We start from the raw sequence: 24,807 nt of genomic DNA, 5'->3' as shown, positions 1-24,807 counted from the left end.
GAAATTATTTTTGCTTGTCTTAAATAAAAGGGTAGCAGATAAGGCTGGAGGGCATCTTGCTGCCACTACCTGACTCAGAAGCCACAAAGACTATTGTGGTGCCAGGGCTACTCCTCTGTCCCCTCTGAATTCCTCCTCCAGCAAAAGGCAGAATATCCCTTAAAAGGGTGATGCCTGCTGCCGTCTTCTGGGTCTAGCCTGGGGATAGGGACAATCAAGTTTAGGAGCTGTTAATGTGCTTGGGGACAGCCTTTCCTTTCATTATCACAAATTCTTTGGATAAAAAAGTTCCTTTTGCTCTCTATCAATGATACCTGCATGCTTCTTTCCTTTTCCCATGCCTCTATCCTAGGACCACTCCTAGTCTGGCCATCTTGAACAAATTAACTAGCTCTACTTATTTGTTACATGCTATTAAGAACTACATAGTTGAGTCTCTTAGATGATTTCAAAGTGCTCAGTGAACACTCTCCTAGAAACCTCTTACAAAAGTGTGCATTACCCAAGGTTTTTGAAGTGTCTTGTAATGGCGAATGTGGCAAAAACTTGACAGAAAACCCGTAAGAAAACTTGACTGTGGGTTCTGATTCACAGCACAAATGTCACCACCCTGAATTTCTGTAGGTGCTCTGTGCCCAACAGGAATTGGTTTTCATAACTATGTGAGGACCTGAAAAACAAAGCCACTCAACTGACTCCTGGTTCAAAGAGACTGGATTTTCTACTGCATACAGAAACAAAAGTAGCACAGCATACATCTACACACTGAGGGTGGAAGCATGGGTCGCTGCATACAGATTTGCTCTGAGATGCAGAGTACAAACTATATATTCAGATTGTAGCTCCAGGAGTCACAAGGAAATTGGTATCTGGGTCTACTCCTTCAAATATCACCTGCAGTGATATTTGCACACTTTGACTTCTAACATTGTGATAAAGCTTAGGTACCCTTTGTAAACTCTAGTTTATGTCGCTGATAATTACACAGCCCTTGGTCACAGCCAGCATGGCTTCATGGCTTCATGCTTATCAAACCTGATTTCCTTTTATGACAAGGTAACCCACCCAGTTGATCAAGGGAAGCCAGCTGATGTAATCTTTTTGGATTTCAGTAAAACTTTTGCTACTGTCTCTCACAGTATCCTTCTGGACAGAATGTCCAGCACACAGCTGGATAGACACATCATGGGATGGGTGAGCAACTGGCTCACGGGTCAGGCAGAAAGGGTTACAGTGAATGGGGTGACATGAGACTGGTGACCTGTCACTAGTGGGGTTCTGCAGGGCTCTACCTTAGGTCCTGTGCTCTTCAACATCTTCATAAAGGGCTTGGACTGGAAGGGATACTGAGCAGGTTCACAGACAATACAAAACTGGGAGCAGCTGTTGCTGCTGTCCCTCAAAGACAGGGAGGCCCTGCAGAGAGACTTCAACAAATCAGAGGGCTGAGCAATCACCTACAGTATGAAGTTCAACAAGTGAAAGTGCCAGATTCTGCACCTGGGATGGGGCAGAATGTATGGACAGACTGAGGAATGAGATGCTGGAAAGCAGCACCATGGAAAGGGACCTGGAGGTCCTGATCAAGTTGAACATGAGCCATCAGTGTGCCCTGGCAGCCAGGAGGGCCAACTATGTCCTGGGGAACATCAGGCACAGCATCACCAACCAGGCGAGGGAGGGGATTGTCCTGCTCTGCTCTGCACTGGGGTGGCCTCACCTTGAATATTGTGTGTAGTTTTGAGTGCTGCAATGTAAGAAAGATATTAAAATATTAGAGAGCATCCAAAGGAGGGCAACAAAGATGGTGAAGGGCCTTGAGGGATTGCCATATGAGGAGTGGCTGAGGGGAGACCTCATTGCAGCCTACAACTTCCTTGTGAGGGGAAGAGGAGGGGCAGGCATTGATCTCTTCACTGTGGTGACCAGTGACAGGACCCAAGGGATTGGCCTGAAGCTGTGTCCGGGGAGGTTCAGGTTGGATGTTAGAAAAAGGTTCTTCCCCCAGAGGGTGGTTGGGCACTGGAACAGCTCCTCAGGGAAGTGGTCACAACACCAGCCTGACAGAGCTCAAGAAGCGTTTGGACACATGGTGTGATTCTTGGGGATGGTCCCATGCAGGGACTTGGAGTTGGACTTGATGATCCTTGTGGGTCCATTTCAACCTAGCATATTCTGTAATTACAACAAAATTACTCCCAGTTTGCATTTATTTAAAGAAAAGAAAGGAGGCCTGGGCACACATACTTGAAAGGGCCTTTGCGTAATCCTTTTAATATGGTGACTCCAGAATGATCTTGCTGTGCCTAGTGCAGCACAGTTATCTGAGCTAGAGACAGTCCCCAAACCAGGATTCTTCTGTCACAGCACACACACTGCTCAAAAGGCAGTTCTTCCCAAGAGAAGCATTTAAAAGCTTCCCTCCTCCACCATCATTCTGTCTTAATAAAAGCCCTATGGGATTAGTTTCACTCAAAAAGAGTCTATGACAAGATTATAACCAGCTGTTAAAGGTCCTTTGCAATAGGAGGATGAAACTCTGATTTTATTGAAAATAATGGTAAAATTCTCCCTCACTTGAATGGGGCCACTATTCACCCAAAAAATGTAACAAACCCTGATTATAGTTGCCAATTTATTAATGACAGAATTTTGTTTTCATAATGCTCCAAATACACTGCTATCCAAGTGTTAATCAACCAACAAAATGCTATTGTGTACCTTAGCTATCTGAAAAAAAAAAGTTAGGTCTACAAATTATTTAATCTGTCACCTATAATTGTACATGAAAGCTTTATCAGAGCTTCATTATGTATAGCCTTTACTTTAAGAATATAAAGTGTTACTGACATTCTGTTTCAAGACACATAAAACAAATATCCATCAAAGAAAAGCACAATTCAAGCAGCAAGACTTGTTCACTTCAGAAAGTCACCTTCAACCATTTCCACTGGGGAATTAGGCATGACAATGCTTTCAAGAGATTGTTCCTTTATAGCAAGCAGGAAAAGAAGGAGGTGTTAAAGTCAAGATGTGGCAAGGAAATAAATTCAGATATTAGGGAGGCAGACATTTGCAGTAAGTGTGCTTCACAGTAAGGTGAGAAACCCTCAGCAGAAGTCCCCGAGACCAAAGACACCCTGTTCTGCAAGACCCTGTTTTAGGGCGCTGCAGAGACCCCCCCAGCTGTTCCCGTGATCGCCTCAATGCAAGGAGCATCTGCTCCTACTTGTGGGAAAAGAGGGGGGACTGAGCATCTTTCTCCTACCCTGTAAGTGCAGAAAACACTTTCTGATGTATTATCTGCGGCTGCCAGGCAGGAGGTGAGGGCAGTCACCTGCCCGAGGAGCCCACAGACAGCTGCAAAACTTGCTTTTACTTATCAGCTGCTAACTTTAATATGAAAACACATTAAAACAGAGAGCTCTAGAATGAGAGGGGAGCAGAAAGGCAGAGTCACCAGTAGCTTTTGGGAGAACTTAATTCAAGATAAATGTTGAATAATAAGAGTTACAAGCGAAAGGGACACAGGGAAACTTTTGTTGGCGCTAAGGTGCTGTGGCCAGAGAGATAAAAAGCTTTTCTGCCTATTTGCTCTAATCCCCAAACCAGCTCCATCTTCTTAGTTATTTATTTCTGTGCACTACCCTTACCCCTGCTTAAAGGGAGCATTTAAATACTGTGCTTTGACCCCACTTGTGTTGGCAACCAATACCTCCTGTGGGGCTTAGGTGAGCCCAAGTGCCCTTCCCAGCATGAGACCAGCCATTTTCCCTAATAAAAGGCAAAATATTTGCTTGAAACTCATCTTAAACTTACCTCAACCTATCTCCCCAACATGCCAAAAAAAGAGTTAAGTGGATCCAGCCTTTAGCCACACTATATCCCACTCCAGTGGGCTTGTTGGCTCCCTGAGAAAGTCAGGGTTGGGCCAGATCCTTTTCAGGAGCCAGCTCCAGGAGAAGCTTCCCTGGGTATCTGCTCCAGCACGACCTCGGCAGAACGATTTGAGCCCTTGTGGTACCTCCAGTATGCACGCTGACACACATGGGGTCAGGAGAATTACAGAGTTGATGGTTTGGGTTGTTTTTTTCAAACTGTGAACACATGGTTAGGTTTGTGAAATTACTCATTTGACCTTGACTGATGACACAACTATTCAGCTGTTCTCCCACTGTGATGTCTTGGGAACACTTCAATAACCAAACTTTTTCTTCTTTCAAAGGGCTTTAAACCAAGACTTGTTTCAGGCCCCAGCACAGTAAGTGTATAGTCCAGGGAATTGATGTCTCCCTGTGTTCCTTAAGTAAATATAACGTGCCAATATAAGCATATATAATATATTGCATATATATATATATGCATATATAAGCATATGTATACACACACAGAGACAGACATATATATATATGAAGACCTTTCTTGGTTCTGAAGCACTTGCTATACAGTGCTAACAAACCCTATTGGTGGTAGTGGGTTACAGAACACCATAGAGAAGTATTAGAATGGGGACAGATGTTCACTCATGGTAACACAATGGCTGTAAGAGTCACCCTGACACCTGCCCCTGGCTGGGTGATTGTCTGCAGCCTGGCTCGGGGAGAGAGAAGTAATTATTCTTAGTAACTCAAATACTTCTTTGCTCATGAATTTCCATCACTCTGTTGAAAAAAGGCCAAAATACAGATTCAGGGCCTTGATCTGCATGTCCACATGGGATGTGAAGACAGTTCACCACCGCTTCCTACTTACAAACACTCATTTCTTTGAAATACGCCATATGAAGTGAACAGAGAACAGAAAGTAAAGCTAAGACTAGAGTGAGGTGGTCTGCAGAAATTTCTGTCTTAGCCCATTTTTCCTTCATAACCACTCTGCCAAGAACACTACCATGTCCCGACTTTCCTGTGATGCTGAGATGTGCTATCTTTATTGGACACTGAAATGTCCTTTAAAATGCTACAGGGAAGGGCCTATGGAAGACTAAGAGCTCCAGTTGTTGATGCTTCTCGGAGCTGTGAATACATAATTTAGATGCATGGCGTACTTGACAGCAAAACTCTCATTTTAAGCAACTAAAATCCTCAGCATAGCTTCTGCTGAAGTGTGAAACAAGACTTTATTCGCCTAGATTAACTGTGCTGAACTAAGTTTTTGTGAGATGATCTGAGGTGGACAGAATTGATCTCGAAAGCTGTGCCACTACTGGAATGACCTCCCTGCATGTGGAGTACCTTGACATACCCAATGCATACTCTTAGACAGGGGCAGGGGAGGTGTTCCGCCTCCAGACACAGGAAAACCAGAAAAAGGCAGTGAAATAACCAATGGGACACACAAATTATATGATACGGATTTGGGAGGTTACAGAAAGAATCGCAAAGCAGACATTTATAGTAGAGGTAATACCTTTCATTCTACAGTACTTATTTTAAGTGCATAAAACCAATGGATGAAGCAGTGAGTTTATGCTTATCCAACCTTGCCATGAAAGTTATCTAATGAAGTCTATAAGCAAGATAGAACTTGCTGGAAAAAGCTCTGTTTTTTTATCAGACTAACTGGTGCAGTAAAAACCCCAACCTTTTTGACAGACAATTCATTCTTTAGGTTCTCTTCCTATAAGGTTTACTTTCCTAAAGAAACTTTAGATTAAAATGGCTATGCAGATCTGAATGCTCTAGCACAGTATCACACCCATCTACTGGACAGTTTCACTTAAAAAAACTCTCCAAGCTTTCTCTTCTTTATGGTCCCTTATCCATGATGAATTTTCTTTTGGCACCCCATAAGGAAGGCTTCCAAACTCCTCCTCTGCAGAAGCTTCCTTTTTTAGTGAATTCTAGAATTAAAACCTGAAAATCTAACTAGCTCCAGCAATGCTGAGAAGCTGATGCAGTTGTTGATGCAGGTAAAATGAGAAAAAACATCTCAACCAGCCCACACTTCATTTTGCCATGCCACACATTCCCTGAGTCTGCACGTGCTAGACATTTTGACTATACTCTCCTTATCCACGTAGCTTTTTGATAGCATGTTCAACGAGGAGCTAACTGCAGTAAGTACAGTCATTCTTGAAGTGCTGTGTAAGACTGAACTATGAGCTTCTTTTTGGCTCTCAAGAGAGGTCAGTCCCAGTTATTGGCAGAACCAGCCAGCAACAGCAATACCTGGTGCCAGTCAACTGCACATCCGATCTTTGCTTTCAGTGGAAGAAAACCCAAGTACAGGAGAAAGAAGGGAGCACAGGAAGCACCCTAAATGATGAAGGCTAAGGACTGTGATGGACACAGTGCAGTCATCCTCCAATTTTGATATCACCTGCCAGGCAATTTGATCAGCGCAGATTTTCTGATTCTGAAAAACAAAAAGGACTTTTGTTTTTCCATTTCTGCCTATCAGTATGGGATGTGTTCCTCTGTGGATGAAGGCTACCTCACTGCACAGACATCCTCTTGCTTTCTCCCAGTTCACACACCCTTTATATTTGTCTGGACAGGCACAAACTACATGAAGTGTTTTCTACTGAGAAAAACTAGCTGGATTTAGAAAGTAAGGGAGGGGAGGGATGAAGAGGAGAAGCAGACACCAGATGGGCAGTACCAGCCCATTTGGGCTCTCTCACATCTAGACTGGGATGCACAGACATGGCAGGGTAGGTAGGAAGTTTTATGATGTGGCAACCCGAAATACAGACCTGAAATCTTTGGTTATTTTCCACAGTTCAGACCCAGAGCTCAAAAAGACCACAGTTTCCTTTCAACCACTTGCATTTAACTCCAGCCTCCTCTTAGCCGTCTCAGATCCACCCCCAAGGTCACTTCTCATCATAATCTCCCGCCTTTTGTGTAACATTAATGCTCCCCACACTTCTGCAAAAGAGGGAAGCAGCAAGTGATTGGGATGAGAGGGTCCTTCACGGGGAAACGTGCACATCCCTATGCGTATGTACCTTATCTGTACCTGAAGAAGGTTGTTTAGCCATCCAAGCAGGATATTATTATCTGGGCGGTTTTGCCTTGCTTCTGAAATGCTACATGCTCCTGATCAATACAGCCATGAAGGGCCAGGTAAAGGGTCAGACTTTGGGTGTTTACTGCTCCAGGAAAAGAGCCCTATGATTCCTGAGCTGTTTAACACCATAAATAGCCATAGAACAGGCCTCAATTTACCATCTGTTTGCTACTTATACCACCACCAGTGCTAGCATCTGCTACAGCATAATCACCTGTTTGTTACAGTTCAACCTCAGAGGAAGAAAGGTTCAATCTCCTAGTGACATTTGTTTCTTGAGCTCCTCCTAAGGTGCATTATAGTCCCTCTTACACCCACCTCGACAAAAGCAGAGAACTGCACCCAATTTATGTGTGTTCAGATGTGCTATGCTTGCACAACCTGGGGCTTTCTGTTACACAGAGAGAAAACTTTGCAAATCCTCCACAAAATAGTTACAGGACCAGCTGCGGGCCAGAACATCCCATAGCTTTAGGTTGCTGGCACACTACCCATTTCCAGGCTACATGAGTCTGGAGGTGGGAAACACCAAAGGAAATAACTAAGTAAGATGGGACTCCTGTGATAAAACAAAGATATCAGTTATGCTGTACTCCTTTGTCTGCTACTGTGAAAAAAAACCAACAAAGACCCCCTAAAATGTGAGTGGAGAGAAATAATTTTTCACTTCACTATTAAACTAGACATCTGAAATAATGTAGACTTCTAACTCTAAGAAATTCTCTCTCCCACATTGGGAGCAAATCTGAGCCAAGAGGCTTGGCTGCAATCACCAACACTACAGATGAACAGAATTAGGTGAATCTCACCCACCCTGCCTGGTGCATTACACCGCAGTGTATTTTAGACTACTCAGTGGCAGTTAGATGTTTCAGCACAAATATAATGTACTTCAGAGGATGGTATTTCTGATTAGGCAGATGACGATTTTAATTTCTGTCTAAGTGAAATGACCAGGGAGTCCACTGTAATGTTATCCTCCCCTGATAATAAAAAAAGACAGCAGAACCATAACAATTCTTCAGCATCTACCAGGTACTTTCAAAGCCCCCAGATTCAGAAGCAGATTGGGCAAGGACAGAGTCACCAAAGCAGCTGTGCTTTCCCTGAGTGCTTGGGGGGCACCTATCAGAGCACTGCCTCCCTCTAGGTTCTGTTCAGTCACCACATCCAGGCATACCAACCCTGCTGATTCATGCCTCTAGAGCATGAACACAAAGGGAAACACAAAGGAATCTGTCAGAAAATGTGCCAGCTAACCCCAAAAGGAAGTTGGGTCCGCCTCTGAGCTCAGAACAGACCTGGAACTAAAGTTGGACCTTTTGTGGCTCCTCAAAGTCCAAGCAAGCATCCCCCTCATCCAAGGACAGGCTGGTTCTGGTTTGGGTTTTGCCTTTTAATCAATTTTGCCCTTGCTGTGAGAGTTCCCATCTCTGTGATGGAGATCTCTGCGGGGCTCTGCCCACTTTTATTACCAGCAGAATAGGCCATTGTCACACACTCTACATAGGGACTATATTTGGACAGGTCATAATTGCCTGTTTTGAATGTATTACACCACAGTCTCCTCTGATGCCTTTCTGTCCCCGTGGGTAATTCCTGCCCTGGATTTTTCAAAACAACAAATCTTGGTTCCTTGAAGGACAGCTTTTGAGAAATGGGGCAATGTGCAACAAAAACAGAGTGATGGTAACCAAGAAACTTCGTGTTTAAACAAGAATCCTGCTGCTATCCTCTGGGAAGGGCCCTTCACTTCATATATCCCGATGTTTTCTTGCTCTGTCAACATCTGAATTGATGAAAAGCAGCTGAGAGTCCTTGCCACCATGGCAGTTTTTCATCACTCTGCAAGACTCCACCCAATGTAAAGAAATTAATTTTTTTTTTCTTCCAGCTTCAGGCAGTTTGAAGCTTGAATACAAAAGAAAATGCAGCAAATCTAACACAGGGAAAGGAAATGCATATTTGTATGTCTTCATAGCTTCTAATTAGTTTTGTAAGATTTATACAATGCCTAAAAAGCATTGACAGATCCCTTTCTGTAAATATAAATGGATGTATAAACAAAATCTTTCCTGTGAAATAAGAAATAAAGCATTCAAATTGAACAGAAATTCTCCCATCTAGGCATCTGGCTGATGGAAAACTAAGGATTCATTTTAAATCATAGACTTGCTGGTCACTTGTTGCTCAGGGGCACACTAGCAAACCTACTACTGGCAAAGCCAGAGCTTGAGAACCCACACATTTCTCATAGAATAATTTTCCCTCAAAAACCAAACAAAAAACCAACCAAACAAAACCTGGCTTTCCCATTAGAAGTCTTGAAAGCAGCACCTTCTTCTAGTCAACCGGTTTTATGATCAATAGCTCTACAGCATTAAATATTTCAGTTATCCAAGTCCTTCATAGAAGAGCAGACTTTGTGCTAACAAGCACCCAGGACATGTGTTCACTTGCACATACAATTTTAACACTGAATGCTAATGTAAGAATCAATATTTTCAGCCTAGGTAAGCCTGTGTGTGTGCACTACAGCAGAGCAAGCAGCGTGATTATGCTGCCATCAAGTGGACACACATTGCTGAATTGCAAATATCTTTCTGGAGCTGTAAAGATAACAGTATCTCAGGGCTGTACTAAAAATTTTGGAGTTTTTTAACACCATGCTGAAAAATGTCTGCATTCTCCAGCTGGTAAATTATTCATATGCAAATAATATATATTTTACTGTAAACTCTCCCAGGTTCTCTGGCAACCTTCAGTCATCATAATAATATGGGAAAAATCTGTTTGTGCACTCCTCAGATATATGACTATGCCTTTTTTAAAATCCCAGATTATATCAGATGCGTGGAAGCCCCAGTGGTAAAAAAAGGAGGTTGGTGTCCTTTCAAATTAACAGTGAGAATGGGGCTCTAAGGAGTGCCCTTGTGACAGCACAAGAAAGAATTTTTGCTATCTGCAAAACGATACAAAACCATTAAAAAATGCCTAAAAGCCAGAGGTGAAAAATTAATTCATGGTCCAAAGGTTTAGCTCTAGTTAGCATGCTCTACTTCATACAATTTTTGGCTTCTTCACAGCATTTTTTTGGCATTCTACTGCAAAGTTTATCAAAGCTTCTGCCTTTACAGCCAATTCGCATGGAGCAAAAAAAAATGCAGCTCACTGAAACATGATGGTTCTCTTCTTAGCCTGAAAATGTTGCTTAAATCACTGTTCCAATTTTTCGGAATAGCTTCATGGAAAAAAAGAATTTTGTACTTTTTACAGTAATTATTTCTCAGATAAGATAAAATAAATATATTTTAAGTTTTTAAAAGGAAAGAATCTAATTTTTTCCTCCATTCACAGAGATACTTTTAATATATATTAGCGAAATATGAAGTATATTTTCCAGCGTTTTTAATACCAGGGCTCTTACTGAAAAAAAAAAAAAAATAGTAAAAAATTTTAAAGTGCAGCTACGGACAATACTCCCCTCTAGGGGCAGAAATGGAATTTGCAGCATTTCATTCAGCAGCTCTTCATTTGTAAATCACATTAGAGAAGTAAAACTAATAGGTCCTCCCAAGTGAAAGACAACCAGAATTATTAATTCATTCCCCACAGAGAACACTGCTGTCTGTGAAATCTGTCTAGAGGACATGTTGTGTTCCTATATTCACGCTGAAGGGCTTTAATGCCACACATATACAGAAGCTCATTTATCAGATTTCCCTAGCAACACACATCAACTTCTGACCCAGACAACGTATCATCAAATGCAATATGCGAGGAGTACATTTTTCTTTCTAAGTAAACACGTGTGTCATGGAAACATATGTCCTGACAAGTGCTAAAGCTGGAAGTTTGCTCAGCTGATCATACTTGGTATATTTGGAAGTGAAATAGGATGGAAGGTCAGCATCGGCTCGGCTGCTTTCCTCCCCTTCATTCAGGCAGCCAGATGCAAGGTTGCAAAAGCAATTCAGGCATCTCTGTCAATGACAGAGGGTCCAATCCTCCCCACACAGAATACTCCTACGTACAGTCTGGGAAGCTCGCAATTCCTCCTTGGAAACGAGGAGAATGCAGAGCTAACAGAGGGTTGTCTACACATCCCCAGATCCTGAGAACTGAGTAAGCCTGATGGGAGCTACAGGAACTGGGGCTCAAGCCTCAGTTGAAACTCAGTACCTTCACAACACACTACCACTGAGACAAGCAGCTCTCCCCCAGAAAAGCCCAGCGCTGTCTATCTTCTCAAGGAAAGCCACCCTAGGTAACTCTGCTGGCTGTTACTTTTGTTAGGACACTCAAGGAAGCTGAAGGGGCTGGCTGCTTGTCACAGTCACCTCTGAACAGGTTGGGATGGGATCCTCAAGCCACCCTGCAGCACAGCATGGCTCTGCTTCTAAAGGAGCACAGCTCCAGGCATGTTACAAAAGCAGGCTCCTGACTCATGTTTAATCAGAATAGCATAGACACTTTAAAGTTATTACTTGCAATAGTGGAAAGCAAGCTGATTTAAAATCTTTGCACTCTATTTCTTATCACATATACAGTGGTAAGTAGAAATTTTATTTCCACAGACAATATTCTAACAAAAAAATAGTTATGTTGCATGTTTTTTTCAAGTTACAAAAGCATTTTGTTTCTTTCTGTAGTCTACTAAATCATCAATCCCAAAAAATCAGGGGAAAAAGGAGCTGAGTGGGATGATGAGAAAGCCTGTGTCAAATCTATATCTTTCTCCAGCTGCATATGCTGAGCTTTTCCTCAGTAGGGTACCTGTGGCACCTGACAATACTGTGTCATTTTTACCAGAGAGGCACCAGGACAGACTAACTCAGGTTCAGTGATGAGCTCACCTAGGTCTACTTCACCCGGGTCTCACTCTGCCAGCTGTTGTGGCTTAGCTCCTCACCTCATCAATCAGGACTTCACTTCGTTTCTTTACCACTGCAAAAACCAGTGCTTGCACAGAAATTGTGCAATCTGCCCCACGACGTAATGTTTTGTTCCAGGCTGAATGTGAGTCTGATCTGGGCTTCACTTACACAAGTAATTTACACAGATAATTGGGAATTGCCACTACAGCAATCTCTGGAGTGGTACTTAGGTAGTCCATGCAGCAGTGAGACTGACTTTAAGGCTGGCATTACTAACTTTTTTGTGAAAAGAAATTTCTCTGATAGCTATTTGGACTTTTAAGTGTGTCCATGTATCCTCACATTTTTTGGTTTATTATTGCCGTGATCACTAATTTGGTGATCACTTAAGATCATCAAAGTAAGAGTAAGAACAGCAACACACATAGTAGAAGAGAAAATTAGGATGTTAGGATGTTTTTCTCTTCTTTTAAACATGACTTGTATCATGTCTAAGTCTTTTTAGTGCTAATGCAGTTACAATTGGGGTGGCCTAAAGCTGTAAGGAAATACGTAAGGATACCTTTTTCTTCCAGAGGAAGGGATTTAAGACTAGGGCCAAAAAAATAAAACATGTCTAAAACACCTGAAATAAAACCTGAGAAGCTCCAGGTCCCTGTGTACAGAAGCATAACCCTCCTGAGCCTCAACAAGTCTTAACCACTGGGCCTTTGAGCGAGCTTGGGACTCGCCCTCCCAGCATGCAGGACTGTGTGGCCCCACAGCAGGACGCAGCACTGGCCAGAGCTCAGCTTCCCACACGTGGTTGCGGGTTGCCTGCTGAAAACCCAGTCATCTCAGTGCCCAACTTCAGGCTCCTGAGCACTTTGCTGGGGCTCGGGCACCACTCTGGGCTTGTGTATGGAAAACTCAGAATAACCCTTTGTTGCTCAGTAGGTTTTTCCTTTTATCTCTTCCTTAAGTTGTCCATGTGACTATGGTCTTGGAGAAAACCCTGTTGAAGATAGACAGCAGTCTTAATTATTACAGGCTAATTACCTTTAATGAGCAAATTGCCATACACTGATGTGGGATTTGTCCTGAAAAGAATTTCAGACACCTAAAATCATCAATATTATATTTTCTATGTTATGCAATGATGATGCTTGGCAGTATACTCAAATCAGATGAGGACTACAACTCTGAAGATCCAAGACATCAATTTGCTTCTCTGTAATATAATGTCCCAGCTTTGTTTGCAGGATTGTACTTGCTAAAGCAGCTTCACAGTGCTGCTTGCTTATGTCATTTATCCCTATGATCATTTGCCTTTTAGCACTATTACTCAAAATAATAAAAAAAATAATATAACAAAAGCTCCAAGGGTTCAAGATGTACTGCCCCAGAACAAAGTCTCAGTTTCTGATCTTGGATACTGTTCTCCTGCAGTCTGCACTAGAGCTGCAAATACAAACAGTAAGAGAGAACAGATCATCATAAAAAAAGCTGAACTGAATCATCAAATCTGTTGAGAATATGCTTTCCATTTAATCAAAAGAAATATTTAAGCACTAGCAGTATTCAGAAGCTACAAATTAATTTGTACTGGTAGGCAGCAATTATGTTTTCCATTTTTCTTGATATTCACATAAATATGTGTGAAAGATTGGTTCCCTGTCTCTACTAGGAGGGGAGAAAGTGATGCTCCCCACAAGTAATTGTAGTTATCTGGGACTCAGCATCAAAAGAAATCAATCCTGGCTATTACCTCATGGTATACAGGAGAGTGCCATCATCCTCCAGGCGCAGAAGTTTGTTTGGGGTTGTCATGTTGTGAGCAATAGACTTCTTGCCATTGTGGAAAAAAGTGTCTGGGGTCCAAATCTTGCTGGCGAGCAAGTTGTTAAGAGGGAGGCGTTGCATAGGTCCTTTGAATCGCAGCCTTTCATCTTTCCAGCTTTGTCGGAAAAAAACATCAATGGTGTATTCCTGGCACAAAGAAACACTCAAGGTATTGCAGGATCTGAATAGAAACCATGGTTCCAAAAATGACTTTAGCAAAGTAAATACAACAGAGTTGGCAGACGCGTGCTAACTTACCATTTCAGTGTCTGACACAGGACCAAAACTGGTAACATAGATGTCTGTTTTCACCTGAGTTATTCTCTCTGTAATAAACACAGGTTCCACATCAGTAATTGCTTTAAAATGCAAATACATACTCGCGATGCATTTTTCTATTAATTCCTGAATCACTCAAAGATCCCCAAACGATTGAAATTAAGGGGATGCGTGAGGAGGCATTTTATCCCAGATCAAATGCAGTTGTTGACCTTTGGGAGTCCAGGCTCCGTTCTTACAATCAGAAAGAAACCCGCCCTTCAAGGGTGTGTTTCCTCTGACTAACAGGTTTTGATCAGTTTTTGATCAGAAACACAGAATGGTTTGGGTTGGAAGGCACCTTAAAGGTCATCTCGTTCCAACCCACTGCCATGGGCAGGGATGCCTTCAACTAGATCAGGTTGGTCAAAGGCCCATTCAACCTGAACACTTGAACCTTGAACACTTGCCTTGAACACTTCCAGGGATGGGGTCCCCACAGCCTCTCTGAGAAACCTGTTCCAGTGCCCCACCACCCTCAACGTAAAGAATTTCTTCCTAATACCTAATCTAAATCTACCCTCTTCCGGTTTAAAACCATTACCCCTCATCTTATCACTGCACTCCCTGATAAAGGGTCCCTCCCCTTCTTTCCTTGAAGCACTTTTAGGCAATGGAAGGTTTCTATAAGGTCTCCCCAGAGCTTTCTCTTCTCCAGGCTGAAGAACCCCAACTCTCTCGTCATATCTTCACAGGACAGGTACTCCAGCCTTCTCATTATCTTGGTAGCCTCCTGTGGACTCGCTCCAAGAGGTTCATGCCCTTCTTATGCTGGGGTTCCAGAGCTGGACACAGTACTCACAAAAGCAGATGGGAAGAATCTCCAGCCTCAACCTGCTGGCCACCCTTTTGATGCATCCCAGGATGCACTCGGCTTTCTGGGTCATCAGTGCACATTACCAGCACTTGCGCAATACCTACCACAGGATGAGATGAAGTGTATCTTGGAAGCACCTACTCCCCTCTGCTGGCTTGGGTGATCTGCCTGATTTCAGACATCAGAGATGTCCGAAGTTAGGTAAAATTATTTCTACCCTCAAGTCTCTAAGTCCTTCTGGCATCTTTTCAAATCCAGGTCTAATTTAATTTAAGGGCAGAAATTTCAGAAGTTCGTTATGTAAGATGAAAGCATCGAGCCCTATTTTCATAGCATCTCTGTGTAAAGTGAGAGGAGAAGGAGAGAAAGGGATGAAAGCAATGTGTTGGTCTCACAAGAGGAAGGGGTGGGGGTAGCCAGATTAAAAAAGGCCAGGAAGAAACATAACAGATGGTTTACACATGGGTAGAAAATGAGAGAAATCTGGGGGAAAGAGAGCTGAAGGAGGGCTCAACAAGGTTAGGATGGCAACCACTATTCACATGTTACAGTTTTAAAATAGCTGCTGTAGAGGTTATCAAAAAGACGTATCAATAGAAATTTGCTGTACTTGTCTAAATATGGATGGTTTGGAGATCTGTTTTTAAAAGAGATACGCATTACCAACATAATTTTATACAGGCTGACCAGTACAGGAACCTTGCAGGAACCTGCTAGCATAATGTCTTGCTCACCTTAGGAAGTACCAGAAAAAAGAACCCAAACTGTATCCAATTACAGAAAAAAATGTATCACAGATGCTCTCCTAACCCAACCTCAGATGACCTGAGTGACTGAAACAACACGAGTTTCAGTAATTTTTTCTTGTGCCCCATTTGCTAGGAGACAAATCTAATTTCTGGACTTAGTTTAGTTAATCAAACACAAGTCCCTTGTCAAGGCCAAGAGCAGGTACCCACTTGAGAGGGCATCACGTAGACGACAGTCCCATCTAGAGGGGGAGTGGCCGAGCCAAAGCATCATCCTACCTCCCAGTCCTGGGCGCAGTCTGTTGTCGTAGCCGTCCAGCAGACCGTCCAAGATCCTGGTGAATATAGTGATGTTGTCATTGGCGTCCTCTTTTACTGATGGTGTTGGCGTTTGTGAGAAGCTGTTTTATGCAAACAGAAGGAAACATGTCAGAAGTCATGCTGGTTTCAAGAGGCTTCAGTCTCAAGGGAACTTTGTGGTGGAGCCTCCAAGCCTCTGTCCTCTCCTGCTGCTCCTGAATAGCACAGGGAGCTGCAGCCATTTATTTCATCATTACTGTAAACTCGTAAATAGTTCTCCCTGGAGGAGGACCCAAAGAAGGACCCATGCCACTGAGGTAAAACCCTGGGATGCAGGATCAGGGGACACCTGAGTCCTTTGATCTCTGTCTATAATGCACAGGTAGATCCCTGTCCCCTGTGCTACCCCGTCCTACATCAACCCCACCACCTCCCCAGTGCTGGCAGGGCTCCATCCATGGCAGGGAGCAAGGTCAGCTCACAGCGCTCACAAAAACTGTTACTGGTTTTCCCCAGGTTAGCTCTCCATTCTTTGGGAACTCTATTAGCTGGCAGGGGAGCTGCATGAGCAGCATAAGTTTGCCTGGGGATGCACCTTCACCTCTGCCTGAAGGTGCTGTTCAATCCTTAAATGCCAAACAGCTTCTAATTTTCAAAGTTTCTGTAATTTATTGCCAGAACAAAGGATGAACTCTAACCTTATTTGAGGATAACAAACTCCCACTACATTCAAAAATCCCACTGGGGTATCACTGGGGTATCTGAAAAACATACTGCTGTACAGAAAACACGGTTCTTCACTCCTCCTCTCTCTTTTGCATAATTTAGTTCTCCCTTGTAGTATGCAAATAACAGCAATGTGTAGTGGGCCTCATTCCATATCTTTTGGGCCAGATCTGTTTTTATTCTGAACTCTTTTTTATTTCATCATTTTATCCATGGCTCAGACCTAGGAAGCTGCTCACAGCACAGCTAACGACTTGCATTTTTAAATCTGTTTGATTTTCATTTAAAGATGCTTAAGAGAATCCCCTGCTTAATGCCTTTGCTTACCTAAAGAATAGACATGGGAGATTATCCATAAGCATGCTTCACCTGCAGCAAGCAATGAGCATCTCTTAAGACAGCTCACACTAGGTGCTTATTCAAGATTCAGCCTCTGCTGAGATCACCAGCAAATGCTCCAGCTGTGACAGGACACACCGCCCCACTAGAACAGTACCCTGCCTCATGCACCCTGCCAGCAGGCAGGAATAGCTTACACTCAGCAACCTGAACTCCATGGGAGACAGTCATCCAGAGATAAAAAACCAAATAGAAACAACTATGGTGAGGACTAGTACAGAGTCACTTCTGCAGAACCGCAATCTAATTTAGATTTGGCAGATCACTTCACCCAAAAAAGATGGCATCTGATTCTGAATTTCAGAATAAGTAAAGAGAATCCATGTTTATTTACTACCAGTCCCCAGGGAAATAAATCAGTAAATAAATAGAGAAGCTCAGAGTATCTCTCCGAACAGCTTTCCTTGCAGAATGCTTGTAACATATGTGTTTGCCTCATCTAACAGAATAGCATTCGTAGAAAGAAAGACAAAGGGACCTCAAACTGGTTTTATCTGCATAAGGTTTCCACTAATGAGACTTCACTGACACCCCTGTAATGCATCTGGAAGTTTTAGTGACACCAGACCTAGCCCGGAACAAGCTGCTCTCAGCCATGTATCCCCTCACAGACCCCCACTGGGACCCTCAGTCCTGTGCTCGGTCTCCTTACAGTTTGTATGCTTCTGCTGAAAAAGGAAAGGACTGCAAAGCCTGTCAGGACATGGGAGTAAGGCCGGGTGGAGGGAGCATGGGTCTGATTCCCTGAAACACAAAAGCCCATGAAAATGCCTGGCTGGAGAGGTTTCCTGTGGCCTAAGTGCAGTTGGCACTGCTGCAACCCTCAGCAAGCTCCACACTGCAGAGCCCAAGGCCACCAAGGATCTCCGTTCGCTGCAGGTGGAGGCATAGCCACAAATCTCGCCTATTTTTCATCTCCATGGTCAAAAGACCAAATTAATTCTGTTTTCTGTGCTGTGACCACAACCTCTAGTGAGCAACAGAGGCAGACAAGGTTGCGGACATGTTTGACTATAATGAAAGACAGTTAATCCAGCAGATGTAAACGGATTACAGAAACATTAGACATGTTTTCAGGCTGGACCATTCCAGAAGAAAGACTGTACACTCTTTTGTCAATTGCAATTTAAGGGATTCACCATTTAAAAGTGTTAGGGTGCTGCCTGTGAATATTCAAACGCAAAACAGGAGACAGAGACTTTCTTACATATAGCAACCACAACTAATGCTTTGATAAAATCCTAGTATAAAGCATGAAAATCCAGTACACCTAGAATACTATTTTCAACTTTTCTCATCTATTTTATCTTTTCTTTTTTTCTCAAGAAAGAGATATGCATCATGCTGTCTGCCTGCTACACCATATCAACGTAGGAACCCATTTTCATTTTCCACTGCATCTGACAAAGAAGCAGAGAGATCAAACTTCATTTCATTCCTACAAGTTTCATGAGAAGCTGTGACTAGACAAGGGGAGAGCAATCTAAATTAGTGCCTCATTAAGTAAAAATGTGAGGGTAGCAGTCATCTATTCCCTCTGGCTTGCTGACTGGGCCACTCAGTATGCATGTAGCTCAGAAACAGCCTCAGCAAGACCAGCCCCGCTCCTCTCTGATAATTAAGAGATATGGAGGAGACTTGCAGGGTCATTATGAAAGATCCTGGGAGAAAAGGACAGTAGAAGTAAAATGTAGGTGCTGCAATGGGAGATGGGAACAAGGGATATCAAATGTTGAGCTGGGATTATTGCAAAGATACAATGCTGGGGACACAGAACACAAAGCTTCACTAGTTTCTCTGCTCTTGAAAAAGCTTGTTATTTTTAGTGCTTATGACTGAATTCAAAGCCAATTGAACTCTGAGGGAGGATTTCCACTGAACTATTTTTGTGGGGATGGGACAAAATATACTTACTTCTCATAACTGTTCCTCTCAATCTAACAAGAGTAATTGATGCTGCTTCCTTCTATCTCAGCTATGTACATCTTTCACAGGAATAGTACACACACCCCATATACTGAAATACTTTTATTTCTCCACAACAAAAGCTAATTAATAGAGGAAGAAGATGGAGAAACAACTATGGTGAGGACTAGTACAGAGTCACTTCTGCAGAACCGCAATCTAATTTAGATTTGGCAGATCACTTCACCCAAAAAAGATGGCATCTGATTCTGAATTTCAGTGAAATGCCAGTATTATGTGAAGTTGCATTTGTAAATGGATTGCTGTTTGCTCTTATGAAAGTGTTACTTTTTCTTTCTTAACAGAAAGTTAGAGTTTCATTTCTGTTACTGAGATTGCTGGTGAAATGCATGTTTTGGAGTAAGGGCTGAGGTTGTCGTGACAAAAGACATGTAAACTCTACTTGCAAAGTTATGTGCATATATTAGATACTATATAGCTCAATGAATAGAGAGAAATAGGTGCTACCTGCCCTAAACTAATTATTTCCACACTGCTAAGGATTAGGCTTTATCAACATATTAGTAGGTAAGCACATTATTGCCTCTGTGCAGTGAAAAATGGTTTTATAGCAGAAATTTTCAGTTACGGATAAAAATAAACCTAGAAAAGAATCTTAGGGAAATGCTAAGAAAATTCAGAGATAATTGCATTTAAAGCTCATTATTGAACATAAACTAAACCAACCAGGAATACTTCTCATCACATTTATTTAATATTGCAGTTTCAGGGTAAATGAAAAAATCAGATGCCACAGAAGGGGCTCATTAGTGTAAAATATAATAACTCTCTAAAGATGCTCAGCTACTTCTTTTGATTACTTCATCATTTACCACTTTAAACATCATTGTCTTTTTTGCCATCTAGTTAAAATCATGGCAGGTACTATTCATAAGTTAGTTGTAATAAGAGGAAAATGCATGGTAGATATTTAATGGTTTTCCCAAAACTTCTTTAAAAAAAAAAAAGGTAAAAATTTCTGGAAAAATAACTGAAGAGTATTTTGCTATCAAAAGATATACTTTACTCTCTCTCTTTTAAGAGAAGTGTTTCCAATAACTTGCTTTAATAGGATTGCAATTATATCTGAACTTCAGACAAATGAACAGTTTGTGGAAAAGACAGTGGAGAACACAAACTTTTGGATAAAGCCAGCTGGCCAGACATCAAAGGAAATAGATTTACATTTTCTAAGTTAGCTTCTTGCCACCCCTTCCGTATGGATTCTTAAGATCTAAAAATGTTGATTTTGTGAATTTGTGCACTGAAGACTCAATTCTTTCACATCGGTTTAGAACAGAGGACTGACTAAAATGATGAAACTTTAATACTACTTTCAGATTCTTAAAAAATAATTTAATTCATTTACTTAGCAAAAGCAGCATTTTACTACCTTCTGGAAAGGAGCAATTTGTGAGCAGTGCAGTGAAAGCCTGTTTTTCATAGAGTGACATCTTACAGTCCTCCTCCCCAGCACCCTAATGCCCTTTTCAATGTCCTGAACTGCGTTCCAGGGTCATTAAATGCCTCCCAGCACTGTCAGCTCCCCAGGTCACTGACCTGCAGAGGCACTGCTTGCCAGGGCTTCTCCTGCACCAAGTATGAGCTGGATGGCCTGAGAGACACTCCTGCTCTTTGGCCAGCTGGCGGGCCAGAGATTCTGAAGCTGTTCAGCTGTTCAGCAGGGGGACTGGCTGACAACTGTCTGCCTCCTGCAAGCAGTTCTACATATCAATTTAGTTTTCCAGTTATTAAAATTGTCTAATGGGTTCAAAAAGCTATCTGGAGATACGGAGAATGAAAGGAAGACAGAAAAAAAAAATAAACAGACAAGCATGACTGCATAAGGATACGATAATTCTTACAAAATTAGTCTTTAAAAATATGAGAAAGAACTCCCTAGCATCACAAGTACTTGGAATGAGGTATCCCAGCAGAAGTAACTGCTTAGGGCTGCAGAGACTAACTTGAAATAACAGCCTGAAGGAGAGGTATGTTTTGCCTAAATAGCAGGATTATGGTCTTAGTGATAACGGCTGTGAGCTGGAGAAGAAGTATGTGAAACTACAGACACACCATGGACTGAATTCTTCAGAGTGTACCAAGCAATACTGGGTTGGCTACACATAATTGGGATCTTCTGTTCTCCGTGTTTCTGCTATTATAAATATTATTAGCAGATGGCAACTATACTGCGGGTACATGAACAACGTCCATCCCTGTTGGTTTTGGCTCTCAGACAGATTTCTGAAATTGCACGTCCAAAATGCAAACACACCAGGACTGTGCATCACCAGTGTGACCCCATGGATGGCCTGGGACTTGCAAAGTAAGAGCTGGGCAGCTTGGAGCCACCCATGGGCTACCTCATCTCAGGGAGATCTGTGTGCAAGCAGCCACACAAGGCACCAACTCTCACAGAGCTGCCACTACCTGGATGTCCCAAGGGCCCACAAAAGCAGTGGGCCTGAAAACTGAAAATACTCTTCATGCTTGTATTTGACTTTTAATCATTCTCTAGCTTTATTATTAATGTTTACTTTTGAGACAATTGTGAGCTACCTTGAAATGCTTCAGTAAAACACCTTAACTTGTTAGAGCATTATACAAGTCAAGGCTGAATTTAAGCAGGCTTGAAAAAGCTTTGACTCGTGCTGGACTGTTTCTGCAGTAGATTCTTAAAACTGTTAAACCAAAAACGGGGGGAGGGGACTTCACAACCTCTTCTCAGTTCGTCTATATCTTTGAATTTTAATTCAGTGATTTTTCTTTAGATAGCTGCTACCAATTATGTCTACAGTCCTCCTCTACTGCCTACTAATGTGGATAATTCTCAATAGTCATTACACATTTATGTTAAACATTAATCACAGTCTTTTGCTGAGATTTCTCAAGTAGCCTAGTAGATTGAAATACATAATTTCTGTTTATTTTGCCATGCATTGTGCATCAACATCCCCCAAGGTGTCTTTGGCTATCTCAGCAAAAAACGTATTTATGATTTAATATAAATATGGAATGACTATGGAGAACTGTAGAAAAATATCTGCCTTCATCTGTAATGTCCTACAGTATTTTGGTTTTTAATTTGTGCTCCTTTGACCAATCACTTTTATCTAGCACATTGCAAAACACACTGCAATATAACAGCGCAGTAGAAACATGGATGAAGCTAATGAAGAAGGACCTGGTAGCAACAGTGTTATCAGTATTAAATTCCTGCAGTTAATACAACAGCCTACATGTTAATTGTACCGCTCTGTCCTGAAGAGTCAGTCCCAAAGCACTTAGCAAATTACACTCTGAAACTGCTTCTGCCTCTGAAGCAGAAGCGCTGGAGCATCCTCTGTCTTTTGAGCAGGGTCAAAATTCAGCCCTAAGGCAGTGTGTGAATGGTGCAGTGAATTGGAGCTGCTTATCTCTGCAGGCCTGGACTAAAATTACTAGATCAGAAATGGGGGGCGAGGGGGGTGGAGTGGGGGGAATTTATGGGATGATCTCATTTTAGTGCACAGAAGCTTTTCAACTAACTTGCAGAAAACAAGTGTCCTAGTTTCCTCTAACTCTCCTCTTCTGGTTATCTGACAGGTTACAGGTCACACTGATTTCTACCTGGGACTTTGATTCAGTATTTGCTTTGGAGTTGAAAGGGAGTTAAATCTTATCAGTTTTGGGTTGTTAGGTTTGGGCTTTTTTGCATCCTTGTCTATCTGTTAGAGGAGAAACACACTTAGAAAACCCACACACCAAGCAGGTCATACTCAACTATTGCAATATGCTGCCTTCTGCAGGAATGAGAAACTTCCAAGAAGGACTTAAGGTTACAGTCACCACAATTTTCTCAATGTGGAAATACTTTGTCAAACTACAATAATGTAAAGACAAGTTTAAAGCCAGTCCCACTCTATCACTGTTTTCTTAAATTCTGTCACAAAATCCTGGGAGACTTTAGCCTTAGACCATGGCGAAAGCAGGACCAGATTTTTCCAAGGGGAATAAATGAATGTGCAACTCCTTGCATCCTTTGTAGAGTGCAGTCCTACAACTGTTCATATAAACCTTCCAGGTCACAGGCTTCCGCCTACCTACACGGGACATGTTCTGGATACCAGGCTGAGCTTTCTTTGCTTACAGCATAGACAGTCATCACTCAAAGTTTGGTCTTTCTCCTAGTTCCAATCTGGAACAAATCAGTTTGCTTGAAATCCGAAACTGATTTGCATCTCCATTTTGTATCTTCTTATAGCAAGGAATTGATGGGTGTGCTTGTGAATCAGCATGTTGGGAGGATTCATTTTTTTCTGGTGAAATCATAAATAATTGTTCTCCTCCACAAAGAAGAATCAACCTACGTTTCCCAAGCACTTGCAAAATGCTTTTTCCAGATTCCATTGTATAGCTCATATTCGGAAAGTTCTTAAGATCTCTGGGTATAGGAAAAACATATAAACAGAGGGTTTCTGACTTTATTTTTCATTTTCTGAGAGCTACAGTCAGAGTATCTCTTTGAGACAGTTTTCAGAATATCACCATCCGGAAAGCATCCAAAGCAAAAAAAGGAAACAGGATTCCTTGCTATATGCTTCGGGGAAACACGATTTTTAATTATTCTAACAAGTTTCAAACTCAGACATCCTTCTAAACAGTCACTATCTTAGGTCACTCAGGAAGAAAGCCTGCACCAGCTAGTAACATGCATCAAGTCCCACTGTTGCAGTTTTGGGGGGTTTTTTTTACACTACTGCCTATAACCAGCACCCATCAGGTGAGTGAGAAGGTGCAAGACCCTCACATCACAGACACAGGGGCAGAGGGCACCACAGACCCCGGCTGTGCTAAACCCCAGACAAAGCACTCAGCAGCTGTAGGCCTGGTCTGAGCTCCTTGTGCCCCACAAGCCTTTCTGCAACAGCACTGCAGACAGAAAGAACGGATAGAAGAGAGCAAATATGAACAGGAGATCAAATCACTCCCTTCCACCTGACACCAGAACCTTAAGATGAAATGCAAAGCCAGCTTGTTTTTTTCAGCTGCCCTGTACCATACGGAGCCAAGGTTTCTCATTTCCTTAAAAAACACACAGCAGAAATTCAAATGCAACTGGCAACTCACCCGAAGTGGCTGGCTAAACTCATGGAAACGCAGAAGAGGAAGAAGTTTTTGATCATGATAAAGTCAGAGACCATCCCATTGTCCATTCCAGAGGAGAAGAGGAACGCAGGTGGTGGCTTTGGTGAAGGTGCAGCTGTTCACTCTGTTCTTACACTGCAACAATACAAAAAATTGATAAATTATTGCACGGACAGAGAGCAGGATAGCGGAGTTCAGCTAACACCGCATCTTTTGCTATCTGCGTTTTTCACAAACTTATCTAGGCTTATGTAAACATCAGCTGTTTATGTAAAATTGTGTATCTTCAAGGACATGTTTTACCTTCTGCTGACAGCAAACTGCAAAACAGAAAAAATTCTTTGTGGCCCAGCTTTTCCCTATATTTATCTGTGGTACAAGTAACTAAAGAAATAGCCACCATTTTCCAAATGCCAATTTCAACCCTTTACCTATTTCAACAACTTCCACATGCCTGCAAACCCAGGGCTGTGTGCAGCCTCCGCATCCTTTCCTTCCATCGCAATTTTTTCCCATTAAATACCCGGCTTCCCTTTCCAAAATCCCAGTTGAAATGCCAAGAAACACCTACTGCTTCTTGGAATTCATGCTGCTGATGCACGGCTTAGCAAAAGGAGGGTGGGTTGTTGGGGGGGGGGGGGGGGGGGGGGGGGGAGGGGGGAAAAAAAGTGGGCGAGAAAGGGCAAATAAA

General features: G+C 42.3%; 2 protein-coding genes across 2 annotated transcripts in view; one reads left to right on the top strand and one right to left on the bottom strand.

Moving 5' to 3' along the window:
- GABRA5 (gamma-aminobutyric acid type A receptor subunit alpha5) overlaps positions 1 to 24,653 on the bottom strand; it is a 55,815-nt gene extending 31,162 nt beyond the window's left edge. The window contains exons 1-5 of the mRNA XM_042041144.1: positions 24,548 to 24,653; positions 24,099 to 24,251; positions 15,876 to 15,997; positions 13,971 to 14,038; positions 13,639 to 13,859 (exon numbers count right to left, since the gene is read on the bottom strand). Coding sequence (XP_041897078.1) covers positions 13,639 to 13,859; positions 13,971 to 14,038; positions 15,876 to 15,997; positions 24,099 to 24,184 — 497 coding nt within the window. The 5' untranslated portion in view covers positions 24,185 to 24,251; positions 24,548 to 24,653. The remainder of the gene's footprint in view (positions 1 to 13,638; positions 13,860 to 13,970; positions 14,039 to 15,875; positions 15,998 to 24,098; positions 24,252 to 24,547) is intronic.
- GABRB3 (gamma-aminobutyric acid type A receptor subunit beta3) overlaps positions 1 to 24,807 on the top strand; it is a 200,441-nt gene that overhangs the window by 23,304 nt on the left and 152,330 nt on the right. The window lies entirely within an intron of this gene.

This window comes from Corvus kubaryi, unplaced genomic scaffold (genome assembly GCF_017639235.1).
Source record: "Corvus kubaryi isolate FWS band 111438036 unplaced genomic scaffold, C.kubaryi_AGA036_p1.0 133, whole genome shotgun sequence".
Classification (NCBI taxonomy): domain Eukaryota; kingdom Metazoa; phylum Chordata; class Aves; order Passeriformes; family Corvidae; genus Corvus; species Corvus kubaryi.
Note: the sequence above shows the minus strand (reverse complement) of the source record. Positions and strands in the feature narration are given on the sequence as shown.